This window comes from Podarcis tiliguerta (assembly GCF_965153285.1).
Source record: "Podarcis tiliguerta genome assembly, chromosome: 1".
In the NCBI taxonomy this organism is placed as follows: Eukaryota; Metazoa; Chordata; class Lepidosauria; order Squamata; family Lacertidae; genus Podarcis; species Podarcis tiliguerta.
In genome coordinates this window covers 60,222,272-60,237,335 of record NC_139534.1, presented here as the reverse complement: position 1 = coordinate 60,237,335, position 15,064 = coordinate 60,222,272, and the positions used below count along the sequence as shown (strand labels likewise).

Here is a 15,064-nt window from a genome sequence, read left to right as displayed (position 1 = left end):
AGCCACACTTTGTGGACAGACCATGTCTATCACCATACTGAATGCAACTGCACAAGTCATAGGTGCCTACTGGACATGGCCTTTTGCAACACAAATGGGGGATAAGTGACACAACTATCCCTCTCTCAAGCCTCTGCCACCTTAAAAAATGCCTTCGAGACTAAGAAAGAACATGGCCATCTTTCTCTTTCTCTTCCTCCACTTCCCAGCTAGCCCCATGTCTCTGAAATGGGACAGGTGAACTGTATTTGAACCGAAACACAGGGGAATTTATTTCAAATAGATGAAAATAAGACTGCTCTGAGATCTACTGGGTCTCATAAGAGGAATAAGGATCTTTGCTCTCCACTGAGAATGAATGTACAATCAAATACAACTAGTTGTATTTGGCAGTAACCAGCTGTATCAAATGTTAGATATACTCAAAGCAGGCACACTGAAATTAATGGGTTTAAGTTAAGAACCCACTGAAATTAAAGGCAATAATGGAGTGTGACAATTATTGGATACAACCTACTGGTAATTCTTTTTTTACTTCCAATAATATACTTTCAATAAATGTCTTACGTTGTACCAAAGCAGACTCATTTAAATTATAAAATCATAAAATGTTTCAATATACAACCAAACATGATGAACACTATCTTCCATTTTCTTCCAGAAACCACCAGAGGGCATAATGCGTAAGATTGATATCCGACACCCAGCACCTCTAACCATCAATATGGTCAGTTCCATAAATTGTGCTTGGGTTCTGCAAGGTGATGTATAATCATATACACTTATGTTGACTCTCCCTCAGAATCAAAGAAACAGGCTGATAAAGGTAAATTGACCTCTCATTATGCATAACAATCCCTTTCCTATATGTCTTTATAGTGTCAAAAGGTAATATAGTTATTGGTCACAGGCGGAATAATGGTTTCTGTTACTAAGTTGAAAAAGAATCAATTCCTTTCCCATTTTTTGAAGAAAAAAAACAAAAAACACACTGAGGCAACACAATGCTGCTGCATCCCAGGGTAAAGTTTCCTGCTTGGCATGTAGGTTTAAATGCAGGGACTCTTAACAGCCACCACTGCAAGTGGGGAAGTATGCGGGGAATGATTTCTAACTTCCCTACCCAGTTTATTCCTGAATGAACAGAACTTGTAAAAATATAGATTTTCCTTGCAATGTATTTGAACCCGACAGTGCTTTGCTGCACCCAAGTCCTGTTTACTCCCACACCACGCTGAGCTAAGCCAAGGTAACACAGGGGTGGGGAACTTTTCTCAGTCCAAGGCCTGCATTCCATTCTGGACAATCTTCCAAGTAATAATAACAACAACAACAACAAAAAACACCAGTGGCAGGCAGTGAGACCGGAGGCAAAAGCAGGCAGAGCACTTAGTGTAAATTTTATCTTTGCACAGTAGGCCAATTTCAACACACACAACCCTCTCTGTCCTCCATCCAGCAAGAAAATACATTACAGTGGTACCTCGGTTCTTGAACTTAATCCATTGCAGGAGTCCATTTAACTCCTGAAACCGTTCGAAAACTGAGGCGCGGCTTCCGATCGGCCGCAGGAGCTGCAGGAGCTTCCTGCACCCAAGCAGAAGCCACGTCAGATGTTCGGCTTCTGAAAAACATTCGCAAACCAGAACACTTACTTCTGGGTTTGCGGTGTTCGGGAGCCAATTTGTTTGGGAGCCAAGCCGTTCGAGTAACAAGGTACCACTCTATCAGAGTTCAAGGTCATATTTTAAAAGATGTTTTTCTAGCCCTGGCAGGTAGGAGGGAAGGTAAGGGGTGGGTGTTGGTGCAAAAGCAGCAGAAACAAGTAGCCAAGAGACGCTTTGCCACATGTTGACTGAGGGGATGGGCTTGGGGTCTATCAGTAGGCCATAGGTTTAAGGTTCATATTACCACTGGGAACTGTGGGCCTTTTTTCCAGCATGCAATGTTGAACTGTCTCTGCTACACTGGCTTCTCTTTAGCCATCTGTGTGGCTAGTAGCAAAGTCCAGCCTGCCCCGCAGGAGTGGCTCCTCTCAAACTGGAATTAATACTGGCTTTGTTTTCATTGCAGGAGGCCCATATGCTATTTTAGGGCAACTTCCAGCACTCTCTGTGGGAGCTGTACTCAGCAGTCCTAGGGCAGCATGTTTCCTTTAGGAACAAAAGGAAATAATGTTCCTGGGTCAGAGGACATGGTTTTTGAGAGGATGGGCGGAGGGGCGAAGCACATTTCATGGAACAAGGCTGGTTTAAGCTGCGAAGTGTTGTGGAACAGATTGCATGGGATAGCAAATTCCAGAGGGAATCCAACTTCCCTTACACACACACACACACACACACACGTGTGTCATTTAAAGAAAAATCAGTTTGGGTTCTTGGACATTTTCACGTCTAAATGGATAAATAAAAAATGAGCCTTGCACTGCTGCAGAGACAAGTGTGAGGGCCTGCTCCTGTGATTCCCCATTGCTAACACTCTGAGCACCCCAAGGATGCAACTTGGCAAATGGCATGCTAGAAATGCTGGCACGAGGTGTGTGTTTACTCCATCAAGAATCCCGTTCTGTTACACAACCTTCAGAGCAGGGGGTGGAAAATCAGCTATGTTTCTTTTAAACACATGTTTTCTTTGCCAAAAGCAATTACATATTCAAAGTGAAGGCAGCTAGAATTTTAACATGGCAGGCAGTCTTTTTCTTGTGAAAACCTATTGAATTTATTCCAAGTTTGTTTGCTTTTAAAACCCACTGACATAGTCCATGCCTACTTACATTGATTTCCCACGACCCCATTAATTTTTAACTAAGTTTAATATGAGCAAATGAAAGGCTGACAACATCACGGCAGGTTTTGAATTTTGATGACTGGTGGCATAGCCTGAAATCCAAGCGAAGTTCAGGGCCCCACTGTGGTAAATACTTGCTTTCTAGTCTTGAGCTTCTTGCTGCCTGCTACCCCTGCCTTCAGTCAGACCCTCCCACCTAAGCCAGTCTAAAGTAAATGCTTAAAGAAGCCTGGTCACAATGTGTGCCAAGCCTGTAAATCGCCATTCAACTATAGTGACTCAGAATCACCTGCAGCCAACCAGACATTTTTAATATATAAATGGGAAGAGAGTATGCCCTTTATATTCTTTCAGCCTATCAATTGCCACTAACAAAGGTATAAAGGGGAGGGTACAAGCAAATAGTAAAAGTATGTGTAAGCTAATTTGCACATTTGAGATATGTGCCTTTTAGTACAGTGGTACCTCGGGTTACATACGCTTCAGGTTACAGACTCCGCTAATCCAGAAATATTACCTCGGGTTAAGAACTTTGCTTCAGGATGAGAACAGAAATCGTGCAGCGGCACAGCGGCGGCAGGAAGCCCCATTAGCTAAAGTGGTGCTTCAGGTTAAGAACAGTTTCAGGTTAAGAACGGACCTCCGGAACGAATTAAGTACTTAACCCAAGGTACCACTGTATTTGGAATCTCCACACTTTCTTCCATTGCCACAAGAGGCTGAATCCACAGAGGTAAGGGACTGAGAATGGCATAAAATGGGAAGACTACAGAAGTGAACCTAAAAAGATGAGGACCTGAGAATGAGAGATGAACTCCTTTAGTTGGCCCACCCACTGGACAAAGCCTCCAGGTCAGCAAGGTGCACACATTCCCAGTCTAGGAAAATGTGCTCTCCATGTATCCACATTTCAACCTGGGGAATGGTCCAAGTTAGGTCTAGACCAGTTGCAATCCTATGCATATTTACACAAGAGCAGGTTCCTCTGAAATAAGTTGGGGCGTACTTTGTAGAAAAAGATTGTAGCTTAATAACTAATCAGTTAGGCTTGCTTCAACCCAGTAAACGTGATAGGTTCAGGCCACAGCTAACTCTGCATGGCACCAAGGCTACACATAGACTAGCTCTCCTAAACTCACAGAGGAAGCCGGTGCCACCCAAAGCAAGATGATGTGTCTAACCTTTAAAAATAAATAAAACAGTGTTATTCTTTCACAACCTCTTTCACAAAGAGATGTATGTTTTGGTCCGGAAATTAACATGCTCTCCAGACATCTCTCACCTTAGAACCCTTGCTGCAATGCAAGACCCAGAATCTGATTCATTACAGTATTTCACTCCAAACTCAGGTAAACTTGACTTTCTTATGGCCTGCATTGTTTAAAAAATGGACTTTGCTCCTTTAAGGCTCGGTTCCAGCCCTTGACAGTCAATGCCAGGAAATTCCACTGCAGCCTGCAGCTTTTTGCCTTTGTTTGTTCTAAGATCCTAGATACAGTTGCCCAGAACTGCCTACAGGTCCAACTGCCCTTTGCAGTCCTCTCTTCTTTTTTCATTTTCCCCTCACAGTTGCCTGAGCCACACCATTTGCCCCTTTCCCTGCTAGGCCACAACCCTATCCTTTCCTCCATCATGGCCTGCACACACATACAAACACGCAGATAAACACATACCCTCCGCAGTCAACTGAGGATCGAAACAGATGATACAACCGCAAGAAGCATATGCCCTGCCCCACCCCAGACCGTGCAAGATTGTACAATCCATTAAATAATTAAGAGGTGCAGCTTCTTGGATGCCCTAGCAAGCCTGGCACTGTGGTGTAATGCAGCACTTCAAGAAAAAGCTCCTTTTACTATAATGTCTTCCCATTATTGAGGAGGAAGGGTGTGTCCACAAAAATAAAAGGAAACAGCATTAGCGGCTTCTGCAGCCCAAAGGGGGTTCTCAAAGGCCTGTATCAAGGGAGGTCACTCGCCAGATACTGTTGGATTACAATGTCCATCATTCTCAGGCATCAGTTGGGGCTGATGGAAGTTGGGAGCCCAACATCTGAAGGGTTGCAGATTCCCCAACTTTGTTCTATACCATTCACATTTACAGTTCTTAAGAAAATGTAGTGAAATATAGTTCCCAGAAAAATCATGGGAGGAAGTGAACAAGTGCTTTATCATTGCCTGCTTCTGCTGCTACATGTGTAGGGGCAACCTGCATCACACCTCAGAAAAGATGCATATGAACTATTTCTGCATTTGTCTCACCACAGAGGAAGAAATGCAAGTATCTTCTCCCCACATTATGGTGGTAATATGGCTCACTCATGCTTCCTCATCATTTGCATAACTGCCTGCAGAAGTCAAGAGTAGTCAGACAGGTGCAGAGTTAAAACAGAGGCAGATCGCATGGAGCCCCTGCAAAGTTTTCTTGCATGTTCAATACTGAACTTAAATTGCTGGTGATGGGTTCTGAAACAAAACTTTCGTCCCTGAGAATCACTTCAAGATAAAGGGCCTTATGCAATCCCTACTGTAATCCAGTAAATCACACTGAATAGTAAAATGTATTAGATTTTTTTAAAATCTGACACTTCATGTACATTTTAATTTTTTTGAAAAAAAGTTAGACAGCAAATGAAATGATGCATTAAACAGATTTAAAAGTAGCATAGAGAGCCATCTCTCTGGAATACATATTCATTTATTTTCTGCCCTGCTATGTACTCTACTCCAACTGGTTTTTCAGTCTTGAAGCTCTTGCCAAATGTGCATATATATGGTGGGCAATGATGGGTGAAGTCTCTGAAATCTCTCATCTGTACTCAATGTTATTCCACCCCAGCAAAATCATTTCCAGCTGACTGTTTGCCCCAGCCTTGTTGACCTAAGTAAGGCTTGGATTCCCAATGGCTGAGCCCTTAATCCAGGCACTGGATGAACCAAAAACCCCACAGCACAGGAAATGAACTCTTTGAAGGTGTGCCTACACAGTTAAGCCTAAAGTCCAGATAGCAAAAACTTCCCTCAGAAGCCATATACTTTTAGACTGTTTCCCACGTTTTCTTCACTATTATCACAGCTATCCAGAAAGAGGAAGGGTCCAGATTAGGCAGATTGAAACAGATTGTGTTGCAGAATCCTGCTGTACAAAAGTTCATTCTTTTCATATGTTTACCCTTAACTGTTGTGATGGCCAGGATGTAGGCAGAAAGTTTTTTTTTATTTTAAACAGAAAGAAAACATTTAAGTGTATATAAGCCAACTATATCCTTTAGGTTTCATGCTAAAGAAACATCAAGATACTAGTCAGAATTTTTAGTCAGAAATGTTTGGGTTCCTTAGTTTGCATTTCCAGCTTGCCCTTTTAATCTTGTGGCTCGTTCTGGTTTTGTTTCACTGCATTTATAAATGGTTGTCACACTCTGCACTCCACACCCTTGGATTCGCATGATGAAGGGGTGGTTAAGAAAAAATGTTATGAAATAAACGGAAAAAATGCGGTCTTGAGAGAGGAATTTGAGCCACCCATGCGTTTCAAAGCAAAAGGAACTCTACCCTCTTCTCTCTCCCCCTCACACACCAAGTTCGAGCTCACTCCCTCGGAGATCAAAACAACATTCACCTTCGTGGGCCTCGTACCTTCTTCTCCCCGCGCCGCCCTTTGCAAGCCTGACCCCAAACGAGGGGCCCCTTTCGGCGCTCCTGCACCGCCCACCCTCCTCCTCCTCCTCGAAGCAAAAGGCATCTTGGCTTCCCAAGACCTGCGCAAAGAGGAAGAGAAGTCTCCCATCCCTCGCACTCTCACCAAAGCCGCTTTCACTAACTTTGCGGGCCTCGCGCGCCCACATTTGCTCCCCTCCTCCTCGCTCAACTCCAGGAAGATTCAAACCTGCCCAAACAACCTTGCAAAAGCAAGCCCGCTTTCCTTGCTCCCGGCTTCAAGGCCACAGCGCGAGGGTTGCCTTTGTTGCAGCTCCAGGTGGATGGATTTCCGCCTCCCCTCCCCTCTTTCTGGCCGCTTGCTTTGCTTTCCTTCCCTTACACGCAAGCAACCTCGTGCGCGCACGATCCAACAAACCCCCGGACCCCAGAGCCGGCGCAGACCTATTACCTCGCGATGACGGTGGTCTTCTCTGTTCTCGGCGAGAATCCGTTTCCAGACGGCGCGGCGAGCGAGAATGCAACGCAAGCCGCTACTACTCCGCAGACCCCTCCCAGTTCTCGGCCCCTGAGGCTAATGGAATATTTTTAACTGTTTGAATAAACTCTGATCTTTCTCTGCGACGAGTCTGGGACGCCTAGCGGGAGAAGGCGATCATTGCCCTTCAGTTAGGCGGGGCAGAGAAAGTTTGAATCCTAGTCCTCAATCAGGACTAGGATTGTAGGAGCGACGATTCTGAATGGAGGCGGATTATTCCTATACTGGATTCCCCAAGGGCGTGGCCATGTCGATTATTTTTTAAATTGCTTTCTAAACCCATCTCTTTAGGGTGCATATACCCTCCCAAGGTGAGTTACAACAACTCACATGAAACACAACATTTAAATTCTAACATTTAAAATAGCAGTAAAAACATTAAAGCAGACCAAAAAAAAATGTGGCAAAACCATAAAATCACACAAATGCTCATTGGAATTCTTGTGGAACAGAAGGGATGGTACCATTATTTTAAATTGGGCTGCAATCCCATGCAGCTTTAAGGCACATCCAACTCTTTTGAAGGGGTTGCACCAAGGTTGGGAAATTCTTTGATCTGCAAAATTGCGCCAGACAATCGCCATTGATTACTAGTACAGTAAAATATGCAAGTCTTATATATTGTTTGAGGACTACAATTAACCTTCTTCCTTGTGATGCTTCTGTTGCTGCAGGTATGTATTTTCTCAGCACATAAACCACACTATTTTGTCCATGGTAAAATGCAACTTCTGTTTCCCTTTCTATCAGGATCCTGCCCACTGTGATAAATATGCTTACACATGTGTGTATGGTCCGGTTTGTACATTCAACAGAGTCAATTGGCAAAGCTTTTCCTGAATTGAGACACTTGTGAGTTTCTTCTATAAAGTTTCAATCACAAAGTGGCTAACACCTTCCAAAGTTTTATACAGTACTCTTCAACCAACTACAACAAAGATTCCTGAGGCACCTTAAAACTAGCACATTTCACATAAGCTTTCTCAAAGTAGAAGAGTTTTCTCCATCAGATGTTGGAGTCAAATGGCAATGGAATGCAAAAAGTACACTCTGTAACAAGAGCTTGAGATAAGCAAATCAGGCTTCACAGCAGCAGGAGCTGAAAACCATTGTCTCGATTCAGACCCAAATTAATAGAACAGAACTTCTTGATAAGTTGTAATTCAGCAATTTCACATTGGATCCTCCTTCCAAAGTTTAATTTCTTTGTGGGAGGCCATCCTAAGGATAGTAGCAGTGTGTCCTGACAGGTTGAAATATTTGCCTGCTGGTTTCTAAATATTGCCATTTCTGATGTCATATTTTTGGATAGGAGACTTAGAGTGCACCTATAGTACCTTTAATGTATTTTATGTTCAATCCCCCCCTAGAGTCTTAGGCAAAATTGTGCGTAAAATGTACTTAAAATACATTTTACATATTTTTGGTACCATTTCCCCATAGACTCTAAGAAGCAAATCTATCTTAAAATATGTAAAATACACGTGCAAAAAATTCCCACTGAGAGTGACAGCACATCGTCAAGACTCCCTGTGAGATTTGCTGTTCTGATTTCAACAGTAGGCGTCCCAAAGCAGTAGCGAGTCACTATTTTCTTAATGTTCACATTTCTTTTTTTTCCTTTTTTTAAATCACAGTCGTAATCGGAAACACCTAGAAGGCACCAGGTGGTTGTTGTTGTTGTTTAGTCGTTTAGTCGTGTCCAACTCTTCGTGACCCCATGGACCAGAGCACACCAGGCACCTCTGTCCTCCACTGCCTCCTGCACCAGGTTAGGAAAGAATAAGCAACTAACTGTGGAAGCGCCATAATTTTGGGTGCATTAATACACATGCACATTCCAGCACTTGCTTCATTTTAGTCCTTAATCCTCTGGCTTCCAGCAACAGATGATCTACTGGTATAAGTGTGTTGTAATAAATCACTAATGACTATTGAGCCTATGTATTTGTCTCACTGACTCCCCTACTTCAACACAGTGTCTCCTATAACAATACTGTCGGGCACTAGGCATGACGGGATGTGATAGTCATAGAAAAAACATTTCCCCTGCTAAAAGCATCTCTTTTTAGAATTGGAAGTGAGTCATCATTTTCCTATTTAATATTGTCCAGAGGGAATGTATTTTCAGTGCATTATTGTAAATAAAGCCTGAGCGCCAAACTGGATATGACTTAAATGCCTCTGCTTGGAATGGAAAAGTTCAGTTGATCAAAATTCACTGAACTAATTCAAAAGTCTCTGAACTAAATTGCTAAGTGATCTAAATATGAATTACTGTAGATGCATTCTGGATGCATTAGAACATTTTTTAGTTCATTTTCCAGTTTATTCTCTCCTCCCCCTGACAGGAGGCCCAGCCTCTTAGCTTTCTTTCTTTCTTTTTTAAAGGAAGTCAGTCTGATATCTGTCAGTATCTAACTGGCAACATCTAAATCTATCTATAGTGCTTAGTTTTAGTTTAATTTAAATGCCATTTTCGCACCATGTACTGTTCCCAATTTGTAATGTTGTATACACATCTTAAAATCAACACTTGATTTTGCAGTTATCGGTTATGAAAATGGTTTATGTGACCCAGGATTAACGACCTTTTGTGTGCTATCAGTCCTATCATTAGGCAAATTGAAGCGATTGCCTCAGGAAGCAGATTTTGGGTGTCACAAAAAGGGCAGAAAAAAAATATTTTATTTTTTGTTATTGTGTTGTTACTCCCAGGGAAAGGCATTTGAGGGATTTTCTTCCTCTGGTGCAAAAATATCCTGGTAAGTCTTGGGTGCTTGACTCAGGGTGAGCATGGTGCTTACTGTTCTGCCTCAGGCAGCAAAATGTCTTACACCAGCCCTGGTTGTTAAATGCGCCATCTCTACTGACAGTGAAAGAGGAGAGATCGAATCTATGTGAGGTAATTCTTATGCTAATTGGGTGTAACACTTCCTTTTTTGGAAGCGAAGAGTCAGGAGGGGTGGGGGACACATTACCTGTACTGAGAGTCACAAATTCCATTTCCCTTAGTGCCAGGCTTCCAAACACCTGACAGAATTATTTGAAGGGGGGGGGGGACATGCCTCACTCTTGTACAGTACAGCTGCTTGACTCAGAAAGCTTTTGGTCTACCTCAGAGCTCCTTAGGAAATGTAAGAACAACGCTGGACCAACTTCACAGGAATCTGAGTCATTTCTGAGGGAAAACTGAAACTCTTTTTTTACATGGCAAATCAAAGGAGCAGCTTCTGCTTTCACCTCCACTCCTCCCCCCCCCCCCCACCTCCAACCTCCGCAATGCATGCAACACATTTATAAACAGGGCAGACTTGAGGAAATATCTTAAAACCAAGACTGAAATGTTAATAGCTAATGCTCTAAGTAACTTTCCCAAATATAAAGCTCAGCTACAAGTGATAGGGGTTTTTTTTAAAAGAGAGCTTTCCCAGCACTTATACTCTAGGTGCATGAAATACTTCAGTCTGCACTGGCTCCTGCCAGTTCATGACTGACCTGGATCAGCCTGGGCTGTGAAATTGTATTGCTGGGATCCTCTTCTGCATTGTATTATTTATATGGTTGATTATTACAGGGATAGGAAACCTAACAAATGGGGTCCAAATGCTTCTTTATTGGAAACCTGCTTCTTCAGGACATGCCCTCAGCTTTGCACCCCAAGTGTTCTTGCTGCCGTCCCGGACTCTGCGTTCATCACCTGAGGCCCTTCTTCATATACCTTCGCCACATGAAGGTGGCAACACGAGAACAGGCCTTTTCTGTATTGGCTCCCCGTTTGTGGAACGCTCTCCCCAAGGTGGTTTGCCTGGCGCCTTCATTATATATTTTTAAGCGCCAGGCAAAAATGTTCCTCTTAAACCAGGCCTTTGGCTGATTAATATGCTACAGCCTTTTAAATGTGTCTGTGGGAAGGGGGGGGGTATTGTTTTCCTGTTTTGTTTCATTTACTTGTTTTTATCCTGCATTTTATTCTGTGAACCGCCCTGGGATTTTATGATGGACAGTATATAAATTTAATAATTAATACAATAAATGAATAAGAATGTGTCTTTAGCCTCTCATTTCTCTGGAAGGAAGACAGAGAGGATTGTGTGTAGAAACAAATTTACTGCACAAAATTAATATCTGACATTTGCTGCTCCTCCTACTTTTGCCTCTGGCCTCACCCATCTCTGGCATGCAGCACTTGAAAGGTTGTCCAAAATGGCTGAAAAAGTCTCCCCATCCCACTTCTGGTTCTTTGCACATATATCTTCTTTTCTCCAAGGACCTCAAAGCATGCGTGGTTCTCTCTCCTTTCTCCCTTTTATTTCCACAAAAGCCTGTGAGGGAGGGTTAGGCAAGTGACTCATCCAAAAGGCCTAACTTTCCCCAATAAGGGGTGGCATGCATTCTGGTTGCTCCCAAGCCCCCCTCCATGCTGCTCCAGGGGGTTAGGGAACCACCTGAAGAGATTTGGGGGCTCACAGAGGGAGAACGTCCCATTGAACAGGCAGAAGGAGCACTTGTACTAATGGGACAACGTGGCTTCACGTGCTCTCCTTCACATGGGTAGAGAGGGTGCCTTCACTGTCATTAGCCTGGGTGGGTACAATCAAGGGTGCCAACTTGAATAAAATATGGGGGAGGGGCACAGGTAAGCCCCGCCCTGTGTAATCACATGACACGAGGCACACACACCATTTGAATGGCAATGCCCATCAACTGGGGGGGGGGCAGCCTCCTCAAATATTTTATTAGGGGGCAAAGACCCCTCGGCCCCTAGCAGTTGGCTCCCATGGATACAATATACTAAAAAACTCTCCGTCCTTCCTTGGACACTCTAGTAGGGCCTGCTGTGTGAAGAAATTGCACATGTATTGGGCTTTAAGCTATTTCTATGCTGCCTTGATTTTTATTTAAAAGAAGGGCAGGATAAACTTGATGCCATACATAAAATTAGGCACATTAAAACAGGGTAGGGTGCACAGCCCACTGGATTAATCAATTAATTTTGCCCTAAATGCAGTCACATTGTAAAGTGTGTGGAGCAGCCTTCGCTAACCTGCTGTCTTCCAGCGTTTTTGGACTACAACTCCCATCAGCCTCTGCCAGCACTGCTGGAGGGCCCCAGATTGGCAAAGGAATAGGCACCTGAATTTCCCTTTAAGGCCTTCACACATTCCAAATATATTATCACGCCTTTGCTGACATCTTGGATAGCTGTTGTTATTATTATGACACAGCACCACCGTGTGCTCACTTGAATGAACAGCAAGTAAGGGCCTCCAATCTATAATGTGTGTATATACAGCAGCATGTCAAGAACAGAAACTACCCTCAAGGGCATTTCATTCTGCTTAGGCGGGGGGTGGGGGGGACCTTCTTCACTTCACCCATGGGCATAGGCCCTAGAAAAAGTAAAACAATAGGAATACTTAACTGACCAATCACATCAGTTCAGCCCCCCCTAACAAAGTCCTGCCCCCCTCTAACAAAAATCCTGACTATACCCATGACCCCACCCACCCTCCAGAGAACAGTGCTGCAGCAAACAATGCATGGAAGAGCTTCCCCGTTTACACACAGCTATCTTTAAATCCAATTGGATTATTGCATGTTTATACAGCATTAATTGAAATGTTTCCAAATAACAGACAGAACTAAGGGCTGATTTTGCTAACTCTAGAGGCCCATTTTGCTTAGATCTATAGCTTCGGTCAAGCCTTGGTAGCAACTGAATTAAGTAAAATGGTATTATTGCTGGTCCACCTGTTATGTATACATTTCCATTCCTTCACTGCTCTTTATCAGTAATATTGGGGAGCCTGCTTTTATTAGCAATCTGAGTCTTTGACCAGCTTAAATAGATGTAACACATTTACAATACTATATGGTAGGTCAGGATGGGGAGTCAGTGGCAACACAGCCAGATGGGTGGGGTATCAATAATAATTTTTTTATTTTTATTTTTACTATGTTGCTGGAGTTCCAGTTCCCATCACCTCTGACCTTTGGCCAGGCCGGCTGGGCTGGTGTTAGTTGGGGTGCAATGACGTCTGGAGGGTACCAGATTCCCCATCACTAGTGTATGCTTTTGTGGACTCAAGCACCCTTTGTTGGGTGTATGAAGTGAAATCTTAAATAAATAAATGAGAAAAATGTAGGGTGGAAGTTGAACAGCAGTGAGCTGCAAACCGCAGTCGGTGAGAATTACAGCTTAAACACAACAGGCACACACAGCGGAGTGGTGATAATTACTGAGATGATTGTATTAACACATGTAGCTGGGCAGGAAACCATTCACAATACGCAGGTATCCTATTGGTAAGCTCCCACAGGAGGTAGCGATGGCTACCAACTTGGATGGCTTTAAAAAAGAATTTGGCAAATTAATAGAGAATAAAGCATCTATGGCTACTCGCCATGATGGCTAGGTTCTACCTCCACGGTCAAAGGCATTATGCCACTGCATACCAGTTGCTGGAATCCCATGTGGGCAGAGTGCTGTTGTACTCCTGCCCTGCCTGGATGTTTTCTACGGGGGTCTGTCTAGTTGGTCACTGTGAGAACAGCATGCCTCACCAGACCTGATCCAGAAGGCTCTTCTCATGTTCCTGAGCTCATGACTTACGATCATCTCCAGAGGTAGCCCTGCCATGCAGGAGGGAAGTGCTTCAGGCAGAACCAGGAAGAGAAGGGAAGATGAAGGCAAGGAATTGATGCTTTTGGTGCAGTGAGATTATAGCAGAAAGCTGGTACCACTCCACTCCAGTCAAGACATTATCACTTTATTGTTGCACGACTCCATTGCAATAACTTACACTTGCATAACTCACATTGTTTCTGAGTGTAGTCTTGAGACCCTGTGAAGCAGCTTGAATGGTTCTATAGGTAAGCCAATAATGCTGGAACTATGAGCTGTGATTTGAAGCACTTCCCTGAAGCATTGCGGAAAAAGCAGGAGCGATTTGCAGCTGCAAAAGATGTCATGTCACTTTGATACAGCACTCTTTTCTTTCTTTCTTTTTAAAAAAGATCTTGACTCTTCCTTCAGTTCAATCACAGTTATCCCTATCTTCTTGCAGGGAGGCAGCCAACTCTGTGCTTTAGGCTGTTCTTTATTTTCTAACATATCCCTGAACGATTCTGTTACAAACAGCATCCCTTCCTCTTGTTGTACTCCTCCAGGTGCAATGCCTGCTCTCTCTGCTTGTCCTCATGTGCTGTCAACAGTCTGCAACACACACAAAATAGGAGGTCAGCACAGAAGAGAAGGAGTAGAGTAAGAGACAGGCAAATCTTGGCACTAATCTCAAATTGAGTGGGGAAGCAGCATACATTATCTCAGCATGAAAGGATGAGTACTCTAGCATCACACTGACAATCCAAAAAGCCAAACTAAGCTCACTGCTCCTTCAGAGACATCCAGTGTACCTTAAAGCATCCAAGGCAACATGATTATCAAATTCAAATCAAGGTGCATCTTTTGCAACTTATTTGGGAGCAATTCCTCCTGAACTTAATGGGACACACTTCAGAGTGTGCATGTATTTGTTTGGACTGCACATCATCTTGAATTCAAGTATTCTCAAACTGGCTTATGAGTTAATATGTGATATCTGCTGAGAGAAACTGACCTTTCTGGGGAATCTGCAAGTTAACCCAACAGGCAGAGCTGGCTCAGCCAGTAGACAGGGTGAGGATGCTACCTCAGGCAGCAGAAGCCCCCTGAAGCAACACTCCACTCCCTGCCCCCATGCACCCTGCCTGCTCTGCCACATCTGCCAGCAGCAGAGAAGCGCTTCCGCCATCAGTGTCGATTTCAGACAAGTTTGAGTCCATTTCTGGCAAGATCTTGCCTGAAAACACGCAAGATCTTGTGGAGTATATAAGATCTCACACGATTTTCGGTGAGATCTCACTGAATCAGCACCAATGGTGCTGCTGCTTCTCCACTAGTGCCAGATGTGGTAGGGTATGCAGTGGCAGCAGAGTGGGCTGTGCAGGCAATGGTGGCAGCAGCTGGTATCGTGGTGGCAGTGGGAGTGGGAGTGGCAGCAGTGGCAGGGGAAGGCAGCACTTCCAATAGGACAGATCT

General features: G+C 43.7%; 2 protein-coding genes across 9 annotated transcripts in view; both read right to left on the bottom strand.

Annotated features, from left to right (window-relative positions):
- The window catches only part of CD151 (CD151 molecule (Raph blood group)), a 39,766-nt gene extending 32,724 nt beyond the window's left edge, over positions 1-7,042 (bottom strand). Inside the window, exon 1 of one of the 2 annotated variants that reach the window (XM_083428401.1) lies at positions 6,888-7,042. The gene's annotated coding sequence lies outside the window, so the exon portion shown is untranslated. Of the gene's footprint in view, positions 1-6,685; positions 6,711-6,887 lie in introns of those variants that run through there. The other variant, XM_083428402.1, reaches the window with a different exon arrangement.
- A 6,169-nt stretch (positions 7,043-13,211) lies between these two features.
- The window catches only part of CRACR2B (calcium release activated channel regulator 2B), a 42,174-nt gene continuing 40,321 nt past the window's right edge, over positions 13,212-15,064 (bottom strand). For all 7 annotated transcript variants that reach the window (XM_083427874.1, XM_083427877.1, XM_083427876.1 and 4 more), the window contains one exon: positions 13,212-14,200. In XM_083427874.1, coding sequence (XP_083284000.1) covers positions 14,116-14,200 — 85 coding nt within the window. In that variant the 3' untranslated portion in view covers positions 13,212-14,115. The remainder of the gene's footprint in view (positions 14,201-15,064) is intronic.